The sequence below is a fragment of the Camelina sativa genome, chromosome 5 (genome assembly GCF_030686135.1).
Source record: "Camelina sativa cultivar CO46 ecotype springtype chromosome 5, ASM3068613v1".
Lineage (NCBI taxonomy): Eukaryota > Viridiplantae > Streptophyta > Magnoliopsida > Brassicales > Brassicaceae > Camelina > Camelina sativa.
The window spans coordinates 41309876-41330653 of record NC_141884.1 but is presented as its reverse complement, the minus strand read 5'-3'; the positions used below and the strand labels follow the sequence as shown (position 1 = coordinate 41330653).

Genomic DNA, 20778 nt, shown 5'->3' with positions numbered 1-20778 from the left:
ACCCTCGAATAAGCCAGAAGACAAACTACGCAAACGACGATGGCACCAACTTTCAAAAAAGCCGGTGGTCCGAACAGATTATTAAAGAGGTATAATATAGTTAAAGGGCTGGTTATTGGAAATGTGATTTCTAAATTCATATGGAATTGTAAATTCTAAAAATCAAAACACATGTATTTTTTTTGTACAAAGCGTTTTCTTTTGTATTATGTGTAAAAAACTATTGGTAGATGCTCCCTTTCTTTTATGGTTTCGAGTTTCAGAACAATCAAGACTTGTCTTACGAAAAATCATGTGTTGAATTTTTTTCCTTTTTTTGGTTATTTCAACTAAAAAAATTTATTTTACATAAACGTTTTTTATTAATAAAAATATATATTGTCAAACTTAAGTGTTAAATTTAAATATTTAACATCCCATCTATCTGCAGATTTTGGTGCTGGAAGGCCATATTTATATGTATTTTTAAACTATATATAACATTTTGAAACTTAAGGTTGTGATTGGCGACTCCTAGATGCGGATTTCAAAGCGTATTTAGTGAAAAACGCATTCCCTCTCCCAATCATAAGCTTTCCCACAATTTGCGTTTTTTCAAAAAAAAAAAAAAAAACAGATGCGGTTTTGTACAATGGATTTAGTCTTGTCCCGCTTTTTCAAAGAGAAACACCATTTACCCTGCGGTTTTCAAACAAAAACGCCCATGTGTATATTTTTTTGATTTTTATTATAATAATTATTATATATCTTTTTATCTACATAATACATAGGCAAATAAAAAAATAAAAAATAACTTCTCTGTTTTCAATCTCCTATTCAAATAACTTTTAGAATGCATTAAATAAAGAAAATCATTTTTAATAATAGATAGTAGTAATTTTAGTTGTATATATACATATATAACCAGTTTTCTATAACAAATATATTTATTTTTGAAACTTTTAATATAATAACAAATGGATTTCTGTTTAAATAAATTTGGTATTTTAAAAATTTAGAAATTAAATTTTGTATTTATCAATACAAAAAATGTAAATATATAATTATACTATTTTTAATAAAATAATATGAATTCCGTACCACAAATTATTTTTCACCAATCAAACATTATTTTGTACCGCTTATTTTGGAGTAACCGCACTTGTCCCGCAAAAACATTTGTCCCGCACGTACCGCAGTTGAACCGTCCCGCACTATTAAATTATTTATCCCGCACTACTAAATCCGCGGTTGCCATTCGGACCCTAAGTCTAAATATGTTGTATTGATAAGACAATTAATTCTACTCATTTAAAACGTATATGTAAATAGAAGTTTTTTTGGCAGCCAACGCTAGAGACATTCTAGAGACATTGGTAAATAAGTAGAACAACAACAATGGCAATGGCTTGGCCATTTCTTTATCAAACACACAAAAATATTGGTTGCTCTGCTCATAAATCATTATTATTCGTATTCCCTTATAAATATAGTTTAGAAAAACAATGGAGACAAATAAAATAGTATCTCAACCCAAAACAAAACTATAAAATAACAAAAAAACAAAACCATGAAATATCAACACACTAGAAAGAAGAATACCAAACTACTAATACTAGAAGAACGAAGTCAAAGTCTTGTATTTTAGTTTGGATACTCTCTTCTCAATCTCAATCCAATTTCTTCGTCTTGTATTTTAGTTTGGGTACTCTTCTCCATCTCAATCCAATTTCTTCTGACTCGTTTGTGGGTTCCACCACAAATTTGACTTTCATGGGGAAAACGAATACATACGCAATTGTGAGAATGGCCCAACAAATCCTGACCACACAAGCCATCAACAAGACAACAGTTTTGGTTTGCTCTTTAACACGGAACATGGAATCTGCTACTATAAAAAACAAGAACAGCTGCATGAAGAGTAGTGGTCTTTTTGCTACAGATAGTTTGAATCTTTCAAATTTACTGCGTTGCCAACTGAAATAAAAGGCCATGTTATTAGGGAAACATGGAACTCCCAACTCCCTTGAATATTCTGAGGCAATGTTGATCGTCAGTGAGAGGAATAAAATTATACATATAAATTTTGGCCCACTTAGAGGTTCCATAAAACACTCCCTTAAAATCAAACATAGAGGCGACATGGGTGCAACCTGTAGTTGGGAGCGAGAAGGTGACGAACATATATATGTATATTCGCAATAAAATAGTTGAAGCAGTTTTCGTCGGTTTTTAGTTAGGGATTAAAGTTGGTTTAACTTCGTCTTTTATACAATTTATATTAAGGTGAACAAACGGGTATACAAATCATACAATATCGAGTGAATCGTTTTTGAAAAGGAAATATACGTAAAAATATGTGAACACACATGTGAAAAAATTTGGAAAACACACTTTTTCGTGTATATATTTTATTTCTTTACATATTGTTATTATATTTTCTTTTCATTTGTACAGTTATATGTAATATACATATATATCATTACATGTGAATTATTTGGGAAGTATATATAACGACCAGTTATCAATCAATATATACTCGCATATGCATGGAAACAATTTATATTTTTCTTTTTTTAATGCAGAGATTTTTACACAACTTAACAATTTTACTAAAATTCATCAATGAGATTCAAATCCTTTTTTATGTGTTTTTTTTTTTTTTTTTCATTTTGACCATCCTAATTTTTTTTTTTTTTGTAGGTATAGTTAAATTACTCGATAGTAAGATAGAGATTTTTGTCATTGTCCATTTGAATGAGAAGACGATTTGTTACATTTTAACTTTAGTTAGACTATTTGTATGTTATCATTTATCACGTATGAGTTTAGAAAATGATGTAGTAAAAACTCTTAGACAAAACGAGACAAAATAAAAGACTAGAAATGAGGTTTACGTGTCATAAATTCAGAAAAAAATGGAGAGGATATGCTTTACAAAATTATGACTTACCAAAAAAAAAACGCAAATGAAATTAAATTAAATTTTTGCAATCGTGATTTCTGAAAACTCCTGCAAACGGCATGGGAAACATAATATGGCATCATGACTCACCATGAAGAGGTGGTAAATGTAGACAATTTGATGTTTTTAATATCTGGTCTTTTACACATAACATAATACAATACATACGTACGTACGTTTTATACATGTGTAGAAGAATTTGGATTATTTATAACGCGCATATACACATATGAATGGGGAATAAGTTTTACAAATGGAGTAATTGTTATTACAAAAGAGAAAATAATAAAAAAATAAAAAAGCAAAAGAGAGTTTTAGTAGCCTGTAAATTTACACAGGCTGTAAATAATATTAATGAGCCTACGAGCCTACGAGCATGAAGTAATGTGCACTGACACGTGTCGTCATCGGTGCATTGAAGCTGTTACGAGGGCCCGGATTGAACTTTGAACGAAGGCAGAGAGAACAAAAAAAAAGCGAACCAATTACAACATTATCGTTAGTGTCCTTTTTGTTTTCAGTTTGAATATTTTTTTTTGGATTTCTGCTTACAGAATAATAATTAAAAATGGTGATTTTTATTTTTGGAGTGTAGGATTCGATCTTAATGTTTGGCTTCAGATATTGTTTTTTGAGGAAGACGGGAGAGAGAGAGAGAGAGAGTATCATCATCATCAATCAAATCATGTTTTAAGAGAGTATTCTTTTAGCTTACTTGTTGCCTTTCTTTTTTTAGTTGTTGTTGTTGTAATAAAGTTCTCTAATTCCCGGATCCATATACTTAATTAATATCTTCAGTGAAGAATAATGCTATGTATAAATTAGTGGGGGAATACTGAATTTGTAACAAACCCAACAAAAGAAAGATAACTTAGCTACATTTTTTCTTAATTTTTCAAAGTACATCAAAAGGAAAAGATAAAACAACTAGTAACATTAGCGAATCTATACTAATATATATAGAGAGAGAAGAAGAGAAGATAGGAGATAAAAACTAGAGAACTACATAATAGTAAATAATTATCAAACTTATCAGAGCAAACGTCAAACCAACCCCGACCACCTTCTTGCTGGCCCCGGTAAGAGAGTTGCTTGAGGCCATGTAGATGTAGAGATATGCATTAAACACGACAAATGACAAGAAAACCCAAAAGATCTTGACCGGATATGTGATGACTACCTCTTTCATCATCAAAGCCGATACCGATCCTCCGAATATCTTGTTCAAGTAACGACAATAAAAAAGTATGGCAAGGTAGGTGAAAGTCAATGCTATAGCACCATATGTTCCCAACAGGTAGGCGACTAAGACAAGCTGAAAAGCAAATAACACCAAACAGATCAAAACAACTGGGAACCGCCACTCTTTCATCACTCTTTCGACCGGCACTTGCTGGATCTCTCCTTCTCCCTCCATTTTTTTTTCTTTTCTGAGTCTCTCTCGCTCTCTCTCTCTCAAAGATGTGTAAAAAAAAAATTAGGTCTTTTAGATCTTTTTATGCTTTGATTCCATATATAGAGGGAAGCTGAATGATATTATGGTAAGTAACAATACTACAGACTATATATACAACTATGTAGTAGGGTTTCAGCTCAATGCTAATTACATTCATACCCTCATTATATACATATCCTAACAAACAATACTTGGGTTGTGGTGTGTGTATAATAATAATAATAATAATAATAATAATAATAATAATAATAATAATAATAGTCTCCTTCTTCTTTTTTTTTTTTTCTTTTTTTTTGTCAAACAGTCTCTTTCTTCAATATATATATTTTTGTTCGAACAAAGGTGTGTGTGTACCATGTATTGTACAAATGGCGAATGTAGATAATGGACCGAACAACTATAATCAGCCTTTTTTATTTTCTTTGTCTTGGTAGCTCTTTAATTATTAATTACTATGATGAGTTTAATAATCGAAACCATATGCCAAATTGACATGCACATGTCTGAAGATGACATTGTAAGTAGTACTTTTTGAGATAATTTCTTTAATATTACATTATGCATAGGAGTAAGATTGATCAGAACTGAAAGCATATCATCATTCCATCGATTGATTGAATGATCTCCATCGATCCCAATTCCCAAAAGAGGTATTAGCAGGTTCGTAATACTCGTCTTTTAGTTTGATGACTTGATGGTACGTAAATAAAGATGTTATCTCTGACTTTGATGCGTTTTCTTTTGATACTATGTGTAACAAACTACTGATAGCTACTCTCTCGTTCATGGTTTCGAGTTTCAGAACAACCATGACTCGCCTCATGATGATTTTTTCAAAAATCATGTTTTGAATATTTTGTTTTTTTTGTTATTTCAACTAAATAAAGTTTATTTTACAAAAACGTTTTTATTAATAAAATTATATATTGTCAAACTTAAGTGTTAAATTTAAATATATAACATCCTATCTATCTGCAGGGTTTGGTGCTGGAAGGCCTTATTTATATGTATTTTTAAACTATATATAACATTTTGAAACTTAAGTCTAAATATGTTGTATTTGATAAGACAATTCTACTCATTTAAAATTTAAAACGTATATGTAAATAGAAGTTTTATGGCAGCCAACGCTAGAGACATTCTAATACATATGCAGTAAAACCTCTATAAATATATCTAAGACATTTTATTTATTTATAGTGATATTAATTTATCTATAAATTAATAATTATTATTTTATAGTGTATAGATATATTTTTAATTGTTTAAATTTTTAAATTATGAATTGAGACAATTTTAGCAAAATAAGATTAGAATTTTGGATATTGTAAATTTTATGGTATTGAAATTGAATTTGAAATATTTAGAAAACATTATTGACAATAAATTATAAATACTATAGACAAATTCACTTATACAGATAACATAAATAAATTCAAATCTATGAATAAAAATATCAGTTGTCGTATTTTAATAGTCTATGAAACTATCAAAATGTAAATGATGCATATTTAGAAATTGAAAACTTTAAAAAGTTTTAGCTATTTTTATGAAATATTATAGAATATTTTATATTATTATAGTTTGAAAATACAACATAACAATTGTTTTATATGAGGTTTAGGAGAAGCATACTTTACTATATAGCACATATATATACATATATATATTTACATGATTATTAATTTATGATATTATTGAAACCATATTTTACATGTAGATTTCAGAAAAATTATTATCTTATTATCTTATCGAATTTTGTTATTTTTTACATTGGTATGACTTGGGACTAGCAAAAGTTATTAATTTATAGTGTTTATTAATTTATAGTATTAATTTAAAGAGGTTTTACTGTATGTAGTCCTAAATTTCTTCTGATTTGTTTTAGTCCAATAATAAACTAGAAAATATACTAAATTTTTTCTGAAGTATAAATTACTAAAATAATACTTACGTACCTTTACTTACTAGATTGTTACTTACTAAATTTTGATATATTTAAAATATACTATTTCTTAATTACTCACTTACTAAATTTTGATTTTTTAAGAATTATAATTTCTATTAACTATATAAATTAAACATTCAAAGAGATACATGTATTTCGTCTAAATTTCTTAGAGAAAATTTTATTAATAACATTATTATATTGGTAATTATTTAAAAAAGAATGATTATGAGACATAAAATTTCTAACTGGATGGATCGGGACGAAATGGGACGGGACTGAACGAGATTTAACACCCCGTAACGAAATTATTTTAACATTTTCAACAAACAATGGCTTTGTTTGATTGTTATTGATAGACTACAAAAAATTATATATTGTCTAGCTAATGAAGATGATGATCATGTTTATTTTTTGTATGGGTTGCAGTATTCTACTTATACACTAAAATATTGACAAAACACCGTACAAGAGTGACCAACTAATTTTTATGGAAATACTATTATACAATTAAAATTTTACAACCTAAAACTATTTATTATTTGATTGAATAAATGTTTTACCAGTATTTTTTTGGAAGTAATTTAATTTACTATTAAGTATATCTACATTAAGAAACAATCATTAAATTTTGAGAAAAATCCAGTTTATTTATCGTATTAAGACGAGAAATAGTATATGTAAACTGAAACGGGTAAATTTCAATAATGAAAAACAATATATTGAATATATTTTTTTAAAAGAGGACATTAATTTTAGATAAAAGTACGAAATCAAAAGATATAGGTATATAAATTAAAATGTCAAGTTTTCACTAATTTGGATAAGAATTGACTATGTGATATGTAATTAACGACTCTGAAACGAGCACTTTGAAAATTTTGGTATATTTGAAAAATATAATTCTTAGTCATTTTATGAATTTAAAATTTGTATAAAATATTTTTTCTCGTGTTGTAGCACGTATAACTACCTTGAGACGGGTATTTTGAGAATTTTGCATATTTTTAAAAATATTTTGGGAGTTTTTGAGAATTATAATTTCTACTAACTATATAAATTAAACACACAAATGTAGAATACAAGTATTTCATCTAAATTTATTAGCCAAAATATTAATAACATTATTCTATTGATAATTATTTAAAATAAAATGGTTATAGGACATAAAATTTCTAATGGGATGGATCGATATGGGGCGAGATACGATGGGACTGGACGAGATTTAAAACTGTCTAACAAAATTACTTTAATATTTTCAACAAACATGGGCTGTCTTTGATTAGTATAGATGGATTGCAAAAAATTGTATATTTTCCAACTGATGAAGATGATGATCATGTTTATTTTCGAAACGAGTTGTGGTATTCTACATATACACCAAAATATTGATAAAACACCGTAAAAGAGTTACTAGCTAATTTTTATGAAAAATACTACAACAAGTGATATTATTTCCTAAAACTGAAGCTACTTTTTATGGATAACTATATCTGGGATAGAGGTTTCTGTTTCTTATATTACATACAACAAGTGTTGAGGGTAAATCATTTGTTGCAAATTCCAAATATACTCTTTGAGTAACCTCCAAGGCTAAATGAGTAGCCTCCAAGTCTTTTTACAATTTTCAAAGTAGTCAAACCGTCAACCAAATACAATACTAATAAGAAGATATCCATTTAATTTGTTGGCATTGGTCCTTTAAAAGATCACTCAATATAAATTATTATTATTATTGTTATAAAAGAGACTATTATTATTAAAAGATCATATTTTCAAAACTATATGATCAGAAAGAGTAACATTACTAATTACTAGCTTCAGTCTTCAAATAGAGGAATATCAATTGAACGTGCGTGTTGAATTCGATATTTTATTGAACTATCACTAATAAATTTCTTCAAGTATATTTTTCTAAAGTATGTACTTATACGGTACAATTTTTTATTAGTCAAACCGTCAACGAGTGTGACCAACCAAATAATAGGGTTCAGTCACGAACCATATAATGGGCCGGGTGAATTTTAATGGACCTAATAATTCCATAATGACATGCATAGCCTACTATGTTCAAGTAACTGCCTAAACGGTTAAAATGATAAACGAAACGAGCTAATTAAAGAGGAACGCTAACAACTGTGAACCGCAACTCTTTCATCCCTCTTTCTAACCGCACTTGCTGGATCTCTCCTCCTCCGTCCATCTTTTTGTGTTTTTTTTTCTCTTTTGTTTTCTCGCTCTTTCTCTCTCTCAAAAAGAGATGTGCAACAAAACTATAAATTGAGGGTATATATCAGGAGTACTGCGAGGGTTTCTGTTTCTTATACTATTACATACAAGGGTTGAGGGTAGATAATTCCATTTATACCCCTTAGAGAGTAACCTCGAAGTCGTAAGTTTCTAGAGACAGAGTGTGTGTTGTTGTGTTGTACAAATTGCGAATGTAGATAATGGACCGAACAACTATAATGGGCCTTTTTTCTTTTCTTTGTCTTGGTAGCTCTTTAACTATTAATTACTATGATGATGAGTTTAATAATCGAAACCATATGCCAAATTGACATGCACATGTCTGAAGATGACATTATAAGTAGTACTTCTTTAGATAACTTCTTTAATATTACATTATGCATAGGAGTAAGATTGATCAGAGCTGAAAGCATATCATCGTTCCATTGATTGAATGATCTCCTTCGATCCCAAAAGAGGTATTAGCAAGTTCATAATACTCATCTTTTAGTTTGATGACTTGATGGTACGTAAATAAAGATGTTATCTCTGACTTTGATCCGTTTTCTTTTGATACTATGTGTAACAAACTACTGATAGCTACTCTCTCGTTTATGGTAAGTCTTTTTACAATTTTCTCTATCGGTAAAAAAAAAAGTAGTCAAACCGTCGACCAAATACAATACTAATAAGAATATATCCATTTAACTTGTTCGCATTGGTCCTTTAAAAGATCACTAAATATAAATTATTATTATTGTTATAAAAGAGACTATTATTATTAAAAGATCATATTTTCAAAACTATATGATCAGAAAGAGTAACATTACTAATTACTAGCTTCAGTCTTCAAATAGAGGAATATCAATTGAACGTGCGTGTTGAATTCGATATTTTATTGAACTATCACTAATAAATTTCTTCAAGTATATTTTTCTGAAGTATGTACTTATACGGTACAATTTTTTATTAGTCAAACCGTCAACGAATGTGACCAACCAAATAATAGGGTTTAGTCACGAACCATATAATGGGCCGGGTGAATTTTAATGGACCTAATAATTCCATAATGACATGCATAGCCTACTATGTTCAAGTAACTGCCTAAACGGTTAAAATTATAAACGAAACGAGCTAATTAAAGAGGAACGCTAACAATACACTCTCTTGTTTCTTTAATTTTTTTTATTATTAATTTGTCTTACAAAGATAAAAAAATGTTATTGCTCTCCACACTTCTTTTTTGCAATTCTTTTTAACCAAAAAGGTTTATGGATAATTACTGAAAAAAGGAAGTCTTTATTAATTTATATAATAAAAAAAATCTTTTCACAAATTAAAACTTACATAAATTAATAAAATTTCGTGTTAACTTATAGAAATTTGACTGATTTAAAGAGAGAACGCTAACAATACTCTCTCTTGTTTCTTTAATTTTTTTTTTCCAAAGATAAAAACACACCGAGAGTTTTTGTTATTGACACTTCTTTTTCCAATTCTTTTTAACCAAAAAAATTATGGATAGATTACTGGAAAAAAAAAAGGAAGTCTTTAAAGCTAACAATTAATAGCAGAATATATGCTTTCCAATATTCAACTTTTCGTACGTGATCTTATACCTAGCTAGTTTTTTCGCACGCTCTTAAAACTCTTCTCTCTCTCATCCTTCTTTAATTCAATTTCTTTCTCTTTTCTTGCGCTTCAAGCATTCATAGTTTAGAATTGTTATCTTCAATGTCAGTTTCAGCTAACATAGTCGATGAGAACTCTCGCAACTTGCCAAAAGAGGTTTTAGCTTGTGATGATGAAATTGAATTTCCTATCAACGATGACGACGAAGAGTTCCCGACGACGAGTATTAGGGTTCTTTTGGTCGATGCAGATTCCAATTCTTTACTCCCCATGACGAATCTCATGGCACAGTACTCCTATCAAGGTATCTAGTTCTTTGATTTAGCTATAGGGTTTCTTTCTATGTCGACGAATTATGGTTTTTAATCAAGGGATTAGGGTTTTACGTTAAATTTTTGTTTGGTAATTGAGGGTATTACGGTTTAGTTACGTACGATTATGATTAATTTTGTGTTTCAGTAACGAAGTATGACAACGGAGAAGAGGCCATGGCTTTCTTGATGAAGAGTAAGCATGAGATTGATCTAGTACTTTGGGATTTCCATATGCCCGATATCAATGGACTCGACGCTCTCAATACCATTGGTAAAGAGATGGATTTACCCGTAGTAAGTAAGTATATACAAATTTATACCCACTGTCTTTCTCGATATTTATAGCGCGCGTATATATTAAGGAAATCTCTAATCTTCCATATGTGAATTATTCGTGTCCAGTCATGTCTCATGACCACAAGAAGGAAACTGTAATGGCATCGACCAAGAACGGCGCGTGTGACTTTCTCGTGAAGCCGGTGAGCAAAGAGGTCGTTGCAGTTGTATGGCAACATGTTTATCGCAAGAGGATGTCAAAATCTGGTTTAGATAAACCGGGTGAATCATATACGATTGAATCAGATTCGGACGAATACGAGGGTTTATTAAGGGAAGACAATCTCTATCAGAGCAACGGAGAAGGCTCCAAGAACACTTGCGATCAAAAAGAAGACATGTCTTCCGCCAAGAAACCTCGGATGAAGTGGAGTGCTGAACTTCACCAAAAATTTGAAGCAGCTGTCGAAAAGATCGGCAGCGTTGAGAGTAATTAAATTAATCACACTATATATAATCTATTTGCGTCAATAATAAGTTTCTTGATTATAACAAATATATAATCTTACCTATTGTATCTGGCAGAGGCGTATCCGAAGCAGATTCTCAAATGCATGCAAGAAGATATGAATGTCCAGGGGCTCACTAGAAACAACGTAGCAAGTCATCTTCAGGTAATCAGTATCTGTATCGAGTTAATTATACTTTAAGTTGTATTTTTTTTTTTGTTTCTTGGGCGACAAGAAACCATTAGTCAGGGCTAACAATTTTCAGCTATTGCGATGGCAGAAGTATCGTCAAAGTTCCAACAAAAAGGCCAGCACTCCGCAGGAGTCCCAAGAAGATTTTGACTGGCGTAACATTGGGCAAGATCCCCCTGATTTCGCAACTTCTAATCCGCCTCTAAGCTCGACTAGAGCACCCTATTTCATGAACGATTTTCAAGCAGCCGCCGTGCCTAGAACATCATATTTCACGACCGATCAAACCGCACAACCGATCCCGTATTTATCAAACGGTTATAACCTGCCGATGAACAACAAGAACAACTACTTCATGGCCAGCCAATTCCAGCAGCCGCTGCAACAACAGCAGTACCAATATCCTTGTCTAAATTTGCCATCCATTCTAACCAAGCAAGAATCTGGTCACGTGTCTTCAGCCATGGAAACTTCAGATACGCTCATCTATAACAACAACTCAAGTTTCCCTAATTTTGATCACGACGAGTTTTTCCTACCAGCAGAATTCACTAACAACAACAATCATGATCAGTTCCCACCTGCTGGAATGAACCACAATCATGATCAGTTCCCACCTGCTGGATTGAACAACAATCAGTTCCCACCTGCTGGATTGAACAACAGTCAGTTCCCACCTTCTGGATTGAACAACAATCAGTTCCCACCTGCTGTATTCAACAACAACAATCGTGATCAGTTCCAACCTGCTGGATTCAACAACAATTTCGATCAAACTTGTCGAAGTTGAATTCTCTTGTCTTAGGTGATCGTAGCATTTTCTATATCTACTACCCCCTGATTTTTTTTTTGTCTTGCACGTAGAGGATCTTTTATTATATCCTACAAATGTGACTTGCAATACCTCGTTACGATTTGCGTTTCGAGCATGCAATACTGGTTTTTTTTCTTTTTACTTTGGTCTAACCTATGCTTTAATATTTTAGTGATCTATAAATTAATCACTCGCGTTGATAGTGCTCACTGTTTTCGAATTACTTGCTTTTTGTGTTCGGACGCTGAGAGTTTTTCAGAAGGTTTTTTTTTTTAATAGTCAACGATATATATACTTACAGAATCCCAATTACGACGTTTTATATTGCTCTTTGCCTCTTTCCATCAACTATAAATCTAGATTCTAGCTAGACTAATTATGTATATCTATAGACAAGAAACAAAATTTACCTCTGTATATTGCGATTTTATTTTAGTATCCAGGCTCTGAACTTATGTTGTTAACTTGTGAACCGTGATCATAATGAAAATATTACTTTACTATGAAAATTTCAGTTAAAGATATATTTTAGTCGATTAACTTTGCGATGGGCCTTACGAGATTTTTCTGTGTGGAATAAGGATAAATACTATGGCCCAGTGGGGTATGTGTTCTTCGGGATTAACACAAATTTTTACGATTAATAAATTGTTAAAAGGGCAAAAAATAATAAACGTACCAACAAAAAAAAAACAAGGTTTTTTATATACCAGTTTCACTATTTCTCAAACACCCAACTTAATGTGTAGGTCATTCTCGATTTTGCTTATACAAGAAAAATAACAGCATGCAATGCTTAAGCTTCATTTGCCGACCAAAATTTCCCAAAATTCTGATATATGGATGATGAAGAGTGAGAGTTAACGATGATTCCAATTAAGAACCAATGCAATGACCACCAAAAAAAAAAGAGAGTGGAGAGAGTCAAAACACAAGAGAGAAAAGAGAGAGAGAGAGACAGCCTGGGAGAGTGACACGGAGCACATGGAACCAGCTGATTCCAGGAGAAGGTTACAGCAACTTGGCCACGTGGGGTGCCAGGAGGTACACACACTTTTGCGTTTATTCATTGTTGTTTTTAATTAAATAAAAACTACTAAATTCCACATCACCTGACACCTCGAATACTCTCTTTTTGTCAAAGAAGAAATATCATAAAATTTGCCCCCACTTTTTTTTTTTTTTTTTTTTAAACGATTAGTATGATGATATTTGATCACCACCTTATCATTATGGAATGGATGATTCCAAAAATCAAACCGAGTCCTTCCGTATCACATACGCAAAATAAAATGATAATCTAACCAGAACAGAGAGGAGCTGCCACCTTTGCTAATAGAAACTATTCAATTTAAATAATACTACTTGTCTATGCTTCGAAAAAGAGAAAACGAATACCGAAACCAATGAATCAATCAAATAGATCCATCCAACTATATTGTAACAACAACAAATGTCAGCAAAAAAAAAAATACACAAGGTGTTAACTTAATTTAATCTGATTGAAAAGCAAAGTGCTTTACTTTTTTGGTTAAGAACCAACCAGAGGAAGACAATCAAACAATCAAAGTGTGACCGCATATATATCAATTTCAAAAGCTTATTATAATCAGTCCCTCCCACTAATGAAAATAAGAAAGAAGAGTCGAAGCACTAAAAAGAAACCAAAAATGATGAAGTAAGCAAAGAGACCGACACCATCTTATTTTTTTTTAAAACTAGAACGTACTACTTGTAATAGTCGTGTACTCGTGTCCTTGTTCTGCCTCTTTGGCTTTTGCAATGTTTTCCATCATATTATTCCAACTTTGAAACAAATCTTTACTCTAATTTGAAAAGCATCTCAGAAACAACTAGAGACTGTCGGTAAAAACAAAGTGTTAATTTGGATCAAACTATATAAATGGGACAGTTAATGTTTTAAGTGAAAAAAAAAAAATGACAGAATCATATATATAAAAAACATATGGTAAAAAAAAAGTCTGTACAACAAATCTGAATTCAGTATCTCCTATCTTCTTCTTCTTCTTCTTCTTCTTCTTTTTTTTCATTTTTTTTTTTGTTTATTTCAATGCACAGAACAATCGAATAGAATACAGAGGACGACGAAGAAAACAAATTCCAAAAGTCTGTAAAAATCTTAAGAGAAAGAAAGAAAAAAAATTGGAGAGAAAGAAGAAAGAATTTAATTTTTTTTTTTTTTCCAGTGAATGAAGGAGAGAATTTACCAGCTGAGAGACTATATAATATGTAAAACAGAGATCATCATCAGCGTGAGTTGTAGTGTCCATACAAATCATAAGGAGCCCAAAGAGTATCAAGTGGACAAGGCCGTCTTGAATCTAACCGGAACCACGGTTTACCACTACCGGACCAATGAAGCAAGCTAACCGGACCTGGATGTAAATCTCTACAGCTTCCTCTCACGTTATCTCCACCTAGCCCGTGCTGGTTCCACCGATGCTCAATCGGAGCCACTTCTCCTGCGAATACAAGCAAAAACGGCGGCAGTGATCCCAGCTCGTATATCCTCCTATCACTCTTCTTCTGAATCTCCATCCATTTCTCAATCACCTCCGTGTACCCCACGCGCCTCCATCTCTCTAGATCCATCACCATCACCCCCGTGTTGAAGTAGCACGGTTTCCTCCCCTCGAACGCTCCCGAGAACCGCTCGTCCGACCAAAACGCCGCCGTGAAATACTTCGTGAAGTTCGCGTGGCAGTACTCCGGAGCTCCGATCGTCTTCGATCCCAGCTTCGTCTTCCACAGCTTAGCTATGTCATCGACGACGACTAGATCGGAGTCTAGATAGATCACGCGGCGCACGCAGGGCTCGAGGAGACCAGCTAGGTAGTTTCTCGCGTAATTCAACGGCTGCTCTAGCGCTTGCCTGACGGAGGTCGAGATCAAGGTCCGTACGATCTCGGGATCGAAGTAGTAAACCTTGAACCTCAACTCGGGGAACGTCGAACGGATCAAGGAGTCTAGTCCGGTCTCGGAGACGAGGAAATGGAAGAAGACGCTCTCGGGACACGAGGAGTGTTTCAGGATCGAATGAACGGCGGCGACGGAGCCACGGAGGTACTCGAAATCGAGAGTAATGGCGACGTGGACCAAGGAAGGGTTACAGACGCCGGAATCGATGTCGGCGGCGGGACAATCGGCGGCATTGCGGAACACGGGAGCTTTTCTGAAGGAGAATCTATGGGGATTTGGATCGGAGGTTGGGAAGCGGAGGTAAGCGTCGAGGTGGTGAGAGGATCTGATGGCTTCAGCTGGTGGAAATGATTGGAGAGAAGGAGAGAGGACGATGATGACCAAAGCGGCGGAGAATAAACCGGAGAATCTCATAATCCAAAGCATCTTCCTAAAGAGGAGGAGGAGATTAATATTAATACGTTTCTTCTTCTTCTTGGATTTGAAATCAAACCACCGATCGGCGGCGAAAGAGGCGATAATAGAAGACCGGAGAAAAGCTAGGGTTCCTTTGATGTCCGCCAGAGTTTTGTAGATGAATGCATCTGAAGAAGACAAGATTGAACAAGGTAGGAATCCGCTTATTATTATGCCGTGGGATCGAAGCGACCTGAGAGAGGAGGAGAGGAATCAAATTATTATTAGGAATCTTTTGATATCGGAAAGAAGAAAAAGGGCGTAGGTTAGGAGGGGGCGGTGCTACGGTGCGCCACCGTCTGCTGTTTTACGCCCTCCTCTCCTTCTTCTCTCTCTCTTTAAGGCTCTATCTCTCTCTATCTCTATTTTAGTAATTAGACAAAAGAATAGAAGAAAGCAGCAAAGGCTAAAGGGGAGAGAGAGATGGGGCTTTCTCAGAAAAAAAGACTTATTCCTTCGATTTCTCCTTAGCCAACAAACAGATTTTTGTGTATTCTTCTTATTATTTGTATTTGTATGCCTAATCATAGAAATTTTTATGTTTTTTTTTTCCTTTCTCGACAGCCTATTGTGACCCTTATTTATATATCCCATCTCTATTCAATCTTTTGATTTTGAAATCGACTTTTATATGGAAAAAAATGTCTTCTTTTTTTTTGGTACATAAATCTTTTTTTTAAATGCTATTTACTATATCAAAATATAATCTATTCATATTTAACATAGTCTGAATATCAAATATTTAACTATTCTAGTATGTATAATCTCGATTTTAATCATTAAATTTTAAATTTTAATAATAACTACATTTATTAACTTAGTTTTAATAAACCGTAAATTATATTAATTTAATATTAATAATCACTAAATTAATTTAGTATAGTCTGAATATCAAAAATAACTATTCTAGTACGTATAATCTCATGATTTTCATTAAATTTTATTTTAATAATATTCATTTGTTTGTAATTTAGACTTTATAATCAGTAATTTATGTTAATTTAAAATTAATATGCATTAAATTAAATTAATATATATTAATTAACAGAGATTTACTGAATTATGTTTTGTTATCTCAAATTAATAACACTTTACGATTAACTTAAATATTTTTTTTCAAATTGTGTATTAATATTAATTATTCGAAATGAGAGAATTTTGATTTTGTTGACAAAAAAAAAAAAAAGAATTTTGATTTCTATTTATCATTTTATTAATAGTATATGCGAATTATTATATGTATATTTCATTCTGAATACCATGGTCATTTGCTTTATCATAAAACTCTAATTTACTTGTCTCCGATTACGAGGAAAGATACAGGCATAAATCAGTTGGCTCAATGCAATAATACCGTCTACCATTTCTGGATGGTTAGCCTCTTTAATTGTCTTTGTTATGAGAAAATAAACTACAAATTATATCTGATTCTTGACAATAAAAAAAAAAGATTTATGCCCAATTTTTGACCAAAAAAGGAATTTAATTATGATAATCATTAAATTATATTAATTTAATCATTTAATATAGTCTGAACATCAAAATAACTATTCTACTTTCTAGTACGTATAATCTCTTATTTCTTCATTAAAAATTAATTTTAATAATAACTAACCTTTAGTAATTTATATTTGTTATAATCAGTGAATTATGCTTGTTTAAATTTAATATACAGTAAATAAAACTGAAAATAAATAAATAAATAAATATCAGTTTACTAAATTATGTTTTTACTCTCAAATTAATAACACTTTAAAAACTTAAATAAAATTTTTAAATTGTATTAATTATTCGAAATTTACTAATGTTATGTTTTAGTCTCAAATTAATAACACTTTAAAATTAACAAAACCTATTTGTTTTCATTGCACTTTGATATTTATGTTAAAACAAAAAAAAAAAAGATAAATGGAAAAAACAAAAAATGCAAACCAAACGTGAACCAAAATCCTAATCAAACAGCCATCGGTTAAATTAGATATGCGGCCTATATGCATTTCTTTTTCTTATATAGCTGAACTTTATAAATAAATATACATAGGTACAAATGTCGTAAAACATTTAACTAAACCGAATAAAAAGGACAACCAAAGACTGAAAAGATTCATGAGTTTATTGACAAATACGTGATTTATTACAATAAATGATAAACTAAAATTGTTCTTCATGACATTAGCCATTTTACGTGCTGAGACTAACTACTCTGTTCGGCGGTTAATGTGTCTATCTCAACACCAAAACCATCTTTGCTTACCTTTGACCAACAACCCGGATAACCTGGTCTGGTCCGTTTAAACAAAAAGTATTACGTAGTTTAGTAGTAGTGGTGCTGTCTTTTGAGTATTACTACTTTTTCTCTTGTTTACTTATACTAAATCAAAATAATTTAATAATTTATAACGTGGAGACGAAGTACAGTGTCACTAATTACTTCTCGGCTAAATACATTTGATACAAGATTAAATGTTATCCTAATCCAGTTGGAACAAGTTATTGTTAGTTAAGGATTCAGCACACAACCAAACCAATCTTTATTACTATAATTGATTGATTCGGTAACTAGATAACTTAATTACATTCATATCGCAAGCAATTAATTAAAAAAAAAAACTTTATATCTTTATTAATGCTGATAAAAGTGTAGATCTCCATATAAAGTGAACCTCATGATTCATGATTTATGACTCATATGAGTGGTAGATAATAGGACCGTTACTTTCCTGTGAACTTTTGAACTGTATTAATTGTTATAGATTTTTCAGATTTGGATCTTTAACCGGAAACGGGACAAAATAAAACGACTTGGATTATATGTATCTGTCTATTGACTTACAAAGTTACAAATTCGTTTATTTTGGGAAATTCTTTTTAAAAATAGTTATTTAGTTTGCATATTTGACGAAACTATTATGTTAACAAATTAAACATGAGATTATACGTGAGTCACTACATATATTTTTCATTTATCACTAACGTATCATTTTGTGATTAGCATGGAGAACAATGTCGGTAACATATATACGAAGTCTATTCAAACCCAAAGACAATTATTTGTGTATAACCATCATATCAGGTACGTGTAGCCTACTTTACGCTTCGTCGTCACTTTCATCATCTTCTTTTTTTCGAAAAATAGATATATACTATAATTTTAATTTTATATTGTCGGAAATTATAAATAATATCCCAATATGACAGTTGAAATGTACCATTCCTATTTTATTTTAAATTAAAAATGGTCTTATAAGACAACTATGTTCCTTGTGAGGGACTAAAGGCATGTGCATCGGTTGGGACAGAATTTTGATCCTTTAATTATTTTATTCATATTTTGAAAGTTTCTTAAGTTTTGTGTAGCATTGGTGTAGGACAAAGTTTGGTCCCTCAAATATATTAACCAAATGGATGTTCAAGATAATCTAGAGTATTCTACATGTGTATAAATGTTAGTTAAACCACATGGGAAACACGGTCTCTCCGCCCTTTTGAACATTGGACAAGTACATCAATACAGTGGCGATCCGATGACCACCGAGCTCTAGATTGGCCTGATCGTGAAAATAGTCAACATGCCCTAGGCTCGCTCCATCAGGTGATCCTATCAACTATTTAAACCACATGAAACAACTCATAAACACATTGCAAACATAGCTAAAAGTTTCAAGCAAGAACAGAACATACCTCAGTTATAAGTTTAAACTGATGAACGTAGTCTTTCCCCGGGAATAGAGGCTCCCTTGTCATAATCTCAGCAAATATACAACCAACAGACCAAACATCAATCGCATATGTGTACTCAGAACTATTAAGAAGCAGCTCTGGTGCTCGATACCATCGAGTAACAACATACTCTGTCATTAACTCTGTTTCAGATGTCGTCCTTGCCAAACCAAAATCCGTAATCTTAAGATCACAGTTCGAATTCAGATGCAAATTACTCGGTTTAAGGTCACAATGTAAGACATTAGCTGAATGAATATATTTGAGTCCACGTAGAATATGATACAAGAAGTACTGCACAAGAAGAAAATAGTATATTAAACCATATAGCCGAGTTAAAAAAACCGTAAAAGATTAGAGTTACGAACCTGACAATGATCATCATTCAAAGATTGGTCTGTAGAAAGCCTTACGTTCTCGTGTTCCAAATGACGAAGTAGCTTAATCTCTCTCAATGTCCGCTTAGCATCTACTTTATTGTCAAAGGCTTTACCTATCTTCTTGATTGCGATTTCTTTGTGTGTCTCTGAATCTACTGCAGCACTAATAACAAAACCAGTATGCTCATGAATCATACATTCTAACAAACAAAAAAAAAAACAGAACAAAACGAATCAAGATTGCTCCACCACAAGCAGAAGCATAAACACTAAACACAAACAAATCAATAGGGACATGATCACTAATTAATCATCAATTAACAAAAAGATCGAATTTTTCAAACAGCCCTGATTCCAAAACCTATCAAATCAAATTAGAAAATAAGATTCATCAACATAATACTAAAAGAAACAAGGTTCGTACCAGACAAAACCGTAAGCTCCTCGACCAATAGGTCGAATAGGAGGAACATACTTGTTAGAGACTTCGAACAAGTTTCCATAGACATTGTACTGATAATTTCTTCCTCCATGAACAAGAACTCCTTTGATGTTAGTATCACCTGGATCTGTCGCTGATTCAATTTCATTCGCCATTTCTTTTTTTTTCAAATCGAGAGAGAAAGAAAAATACCGAAGAATCAAACTCGTAACGGGTTGAATTTAAGGCTTTCGAAGATGAGATCGATGATCGTCTCTCTGCAAAAAGGTAAAATAATTTTGTTGAAAGTTCGAAGCTTTGAAATCTCAGAAGAGAGAGAGACAAGTCACAAAGGGACAACGTAGAGGCTGCCACGTGTAACGGAGGACGGAGAAAAATACGTCCCTTTTTAAAGAACGTATCTTTGATAATTGTCTGATTTCTATTTAAATTTTAATTTTTTTTATCGAAGGACGCAGCAAACATATGCCGCTCCACATGCTCTAAGACGATTCATTTTACACAAGTAAACTCATATTTCACTATT

At 31.9% G+C, this 20778-nt stretch overlaps 3 protein-coding genes across 4 annotated transcripts; 1 reads left to right on the top strand and 2 right to left on the bottom strand.

Annotated features, from left to right (window-relative positions):
- The first annotated feature begins 10311 nt into the window (after positions 1-10311).
- Positions 10312-12290, top strand: LOC104789853 (putative two-component response regulator ARR20). Its single transcript, XM_010515492.2, has 5 exons — positions 10312-10513; positions 10669-10821; positions 10926-11288; positions 11385-11473; positions 11589-12290. The coding sequence occupies exons 1-5, from the start codon at positions 10312-10314 to the stop codon at positions 12288-12290; spliced, it is 1509 nt and encodes a 502-aa protein (XP_010513794.2).
- A 1942-nt stretch (positions 12291-14232) lies between these two features.
- Positions 14233-16372, bottom strand: LOC104788597 (putative galacturonosyltransferase-like 7). Its single transcript, XM_010514360.3, has one exon. It carries the CDS (start codon positions 15678-15680, stop codon positions 14583-14585), a length of 1098 nt encoding a protein of 365 aa, XP_010512662.1. The 5' UTR covers positions 15681-16372; the 3' UTR covers positions 14233-14582.
- Positions 16373-19075: 2703 nt separating this feature from the next.
- Positions 19076-20651, bottom strand: LOC104789852 (mitogen-activated protein kinase 5). 2 transcript variants are annotated; one of them, XM_010515491.3, is made up of 4 exons: positions 20235-20651; positions 19799-19973; positions 19392-19724; positions 19076-19315 (listed from the first exon to the last, which is right to left on the bottom strand). In XM_010515491.3, the coding sequence occupies exons 1-4, from the start codon at positions 20405-20407 to the stop codon at positions 19157-19159; spliced, it is 840 nt and encodes a 279-aa protein (XP_010513793.3). In that variant the 5' UTR covers positions 20408-20651; the 3' UTR covers positions 19076-19156. The 2 variants fall into 2 exon arrangements, with proteins under 2 accessions (XP_010513793.3, XP_087308638.1); XM_087452512.1 differs by having other exon boundaries at positions 19076-19308; positions 20235-20552.
- Between the last annotated feature and the right edge of the window lie 127 nt (positions 20652-20778).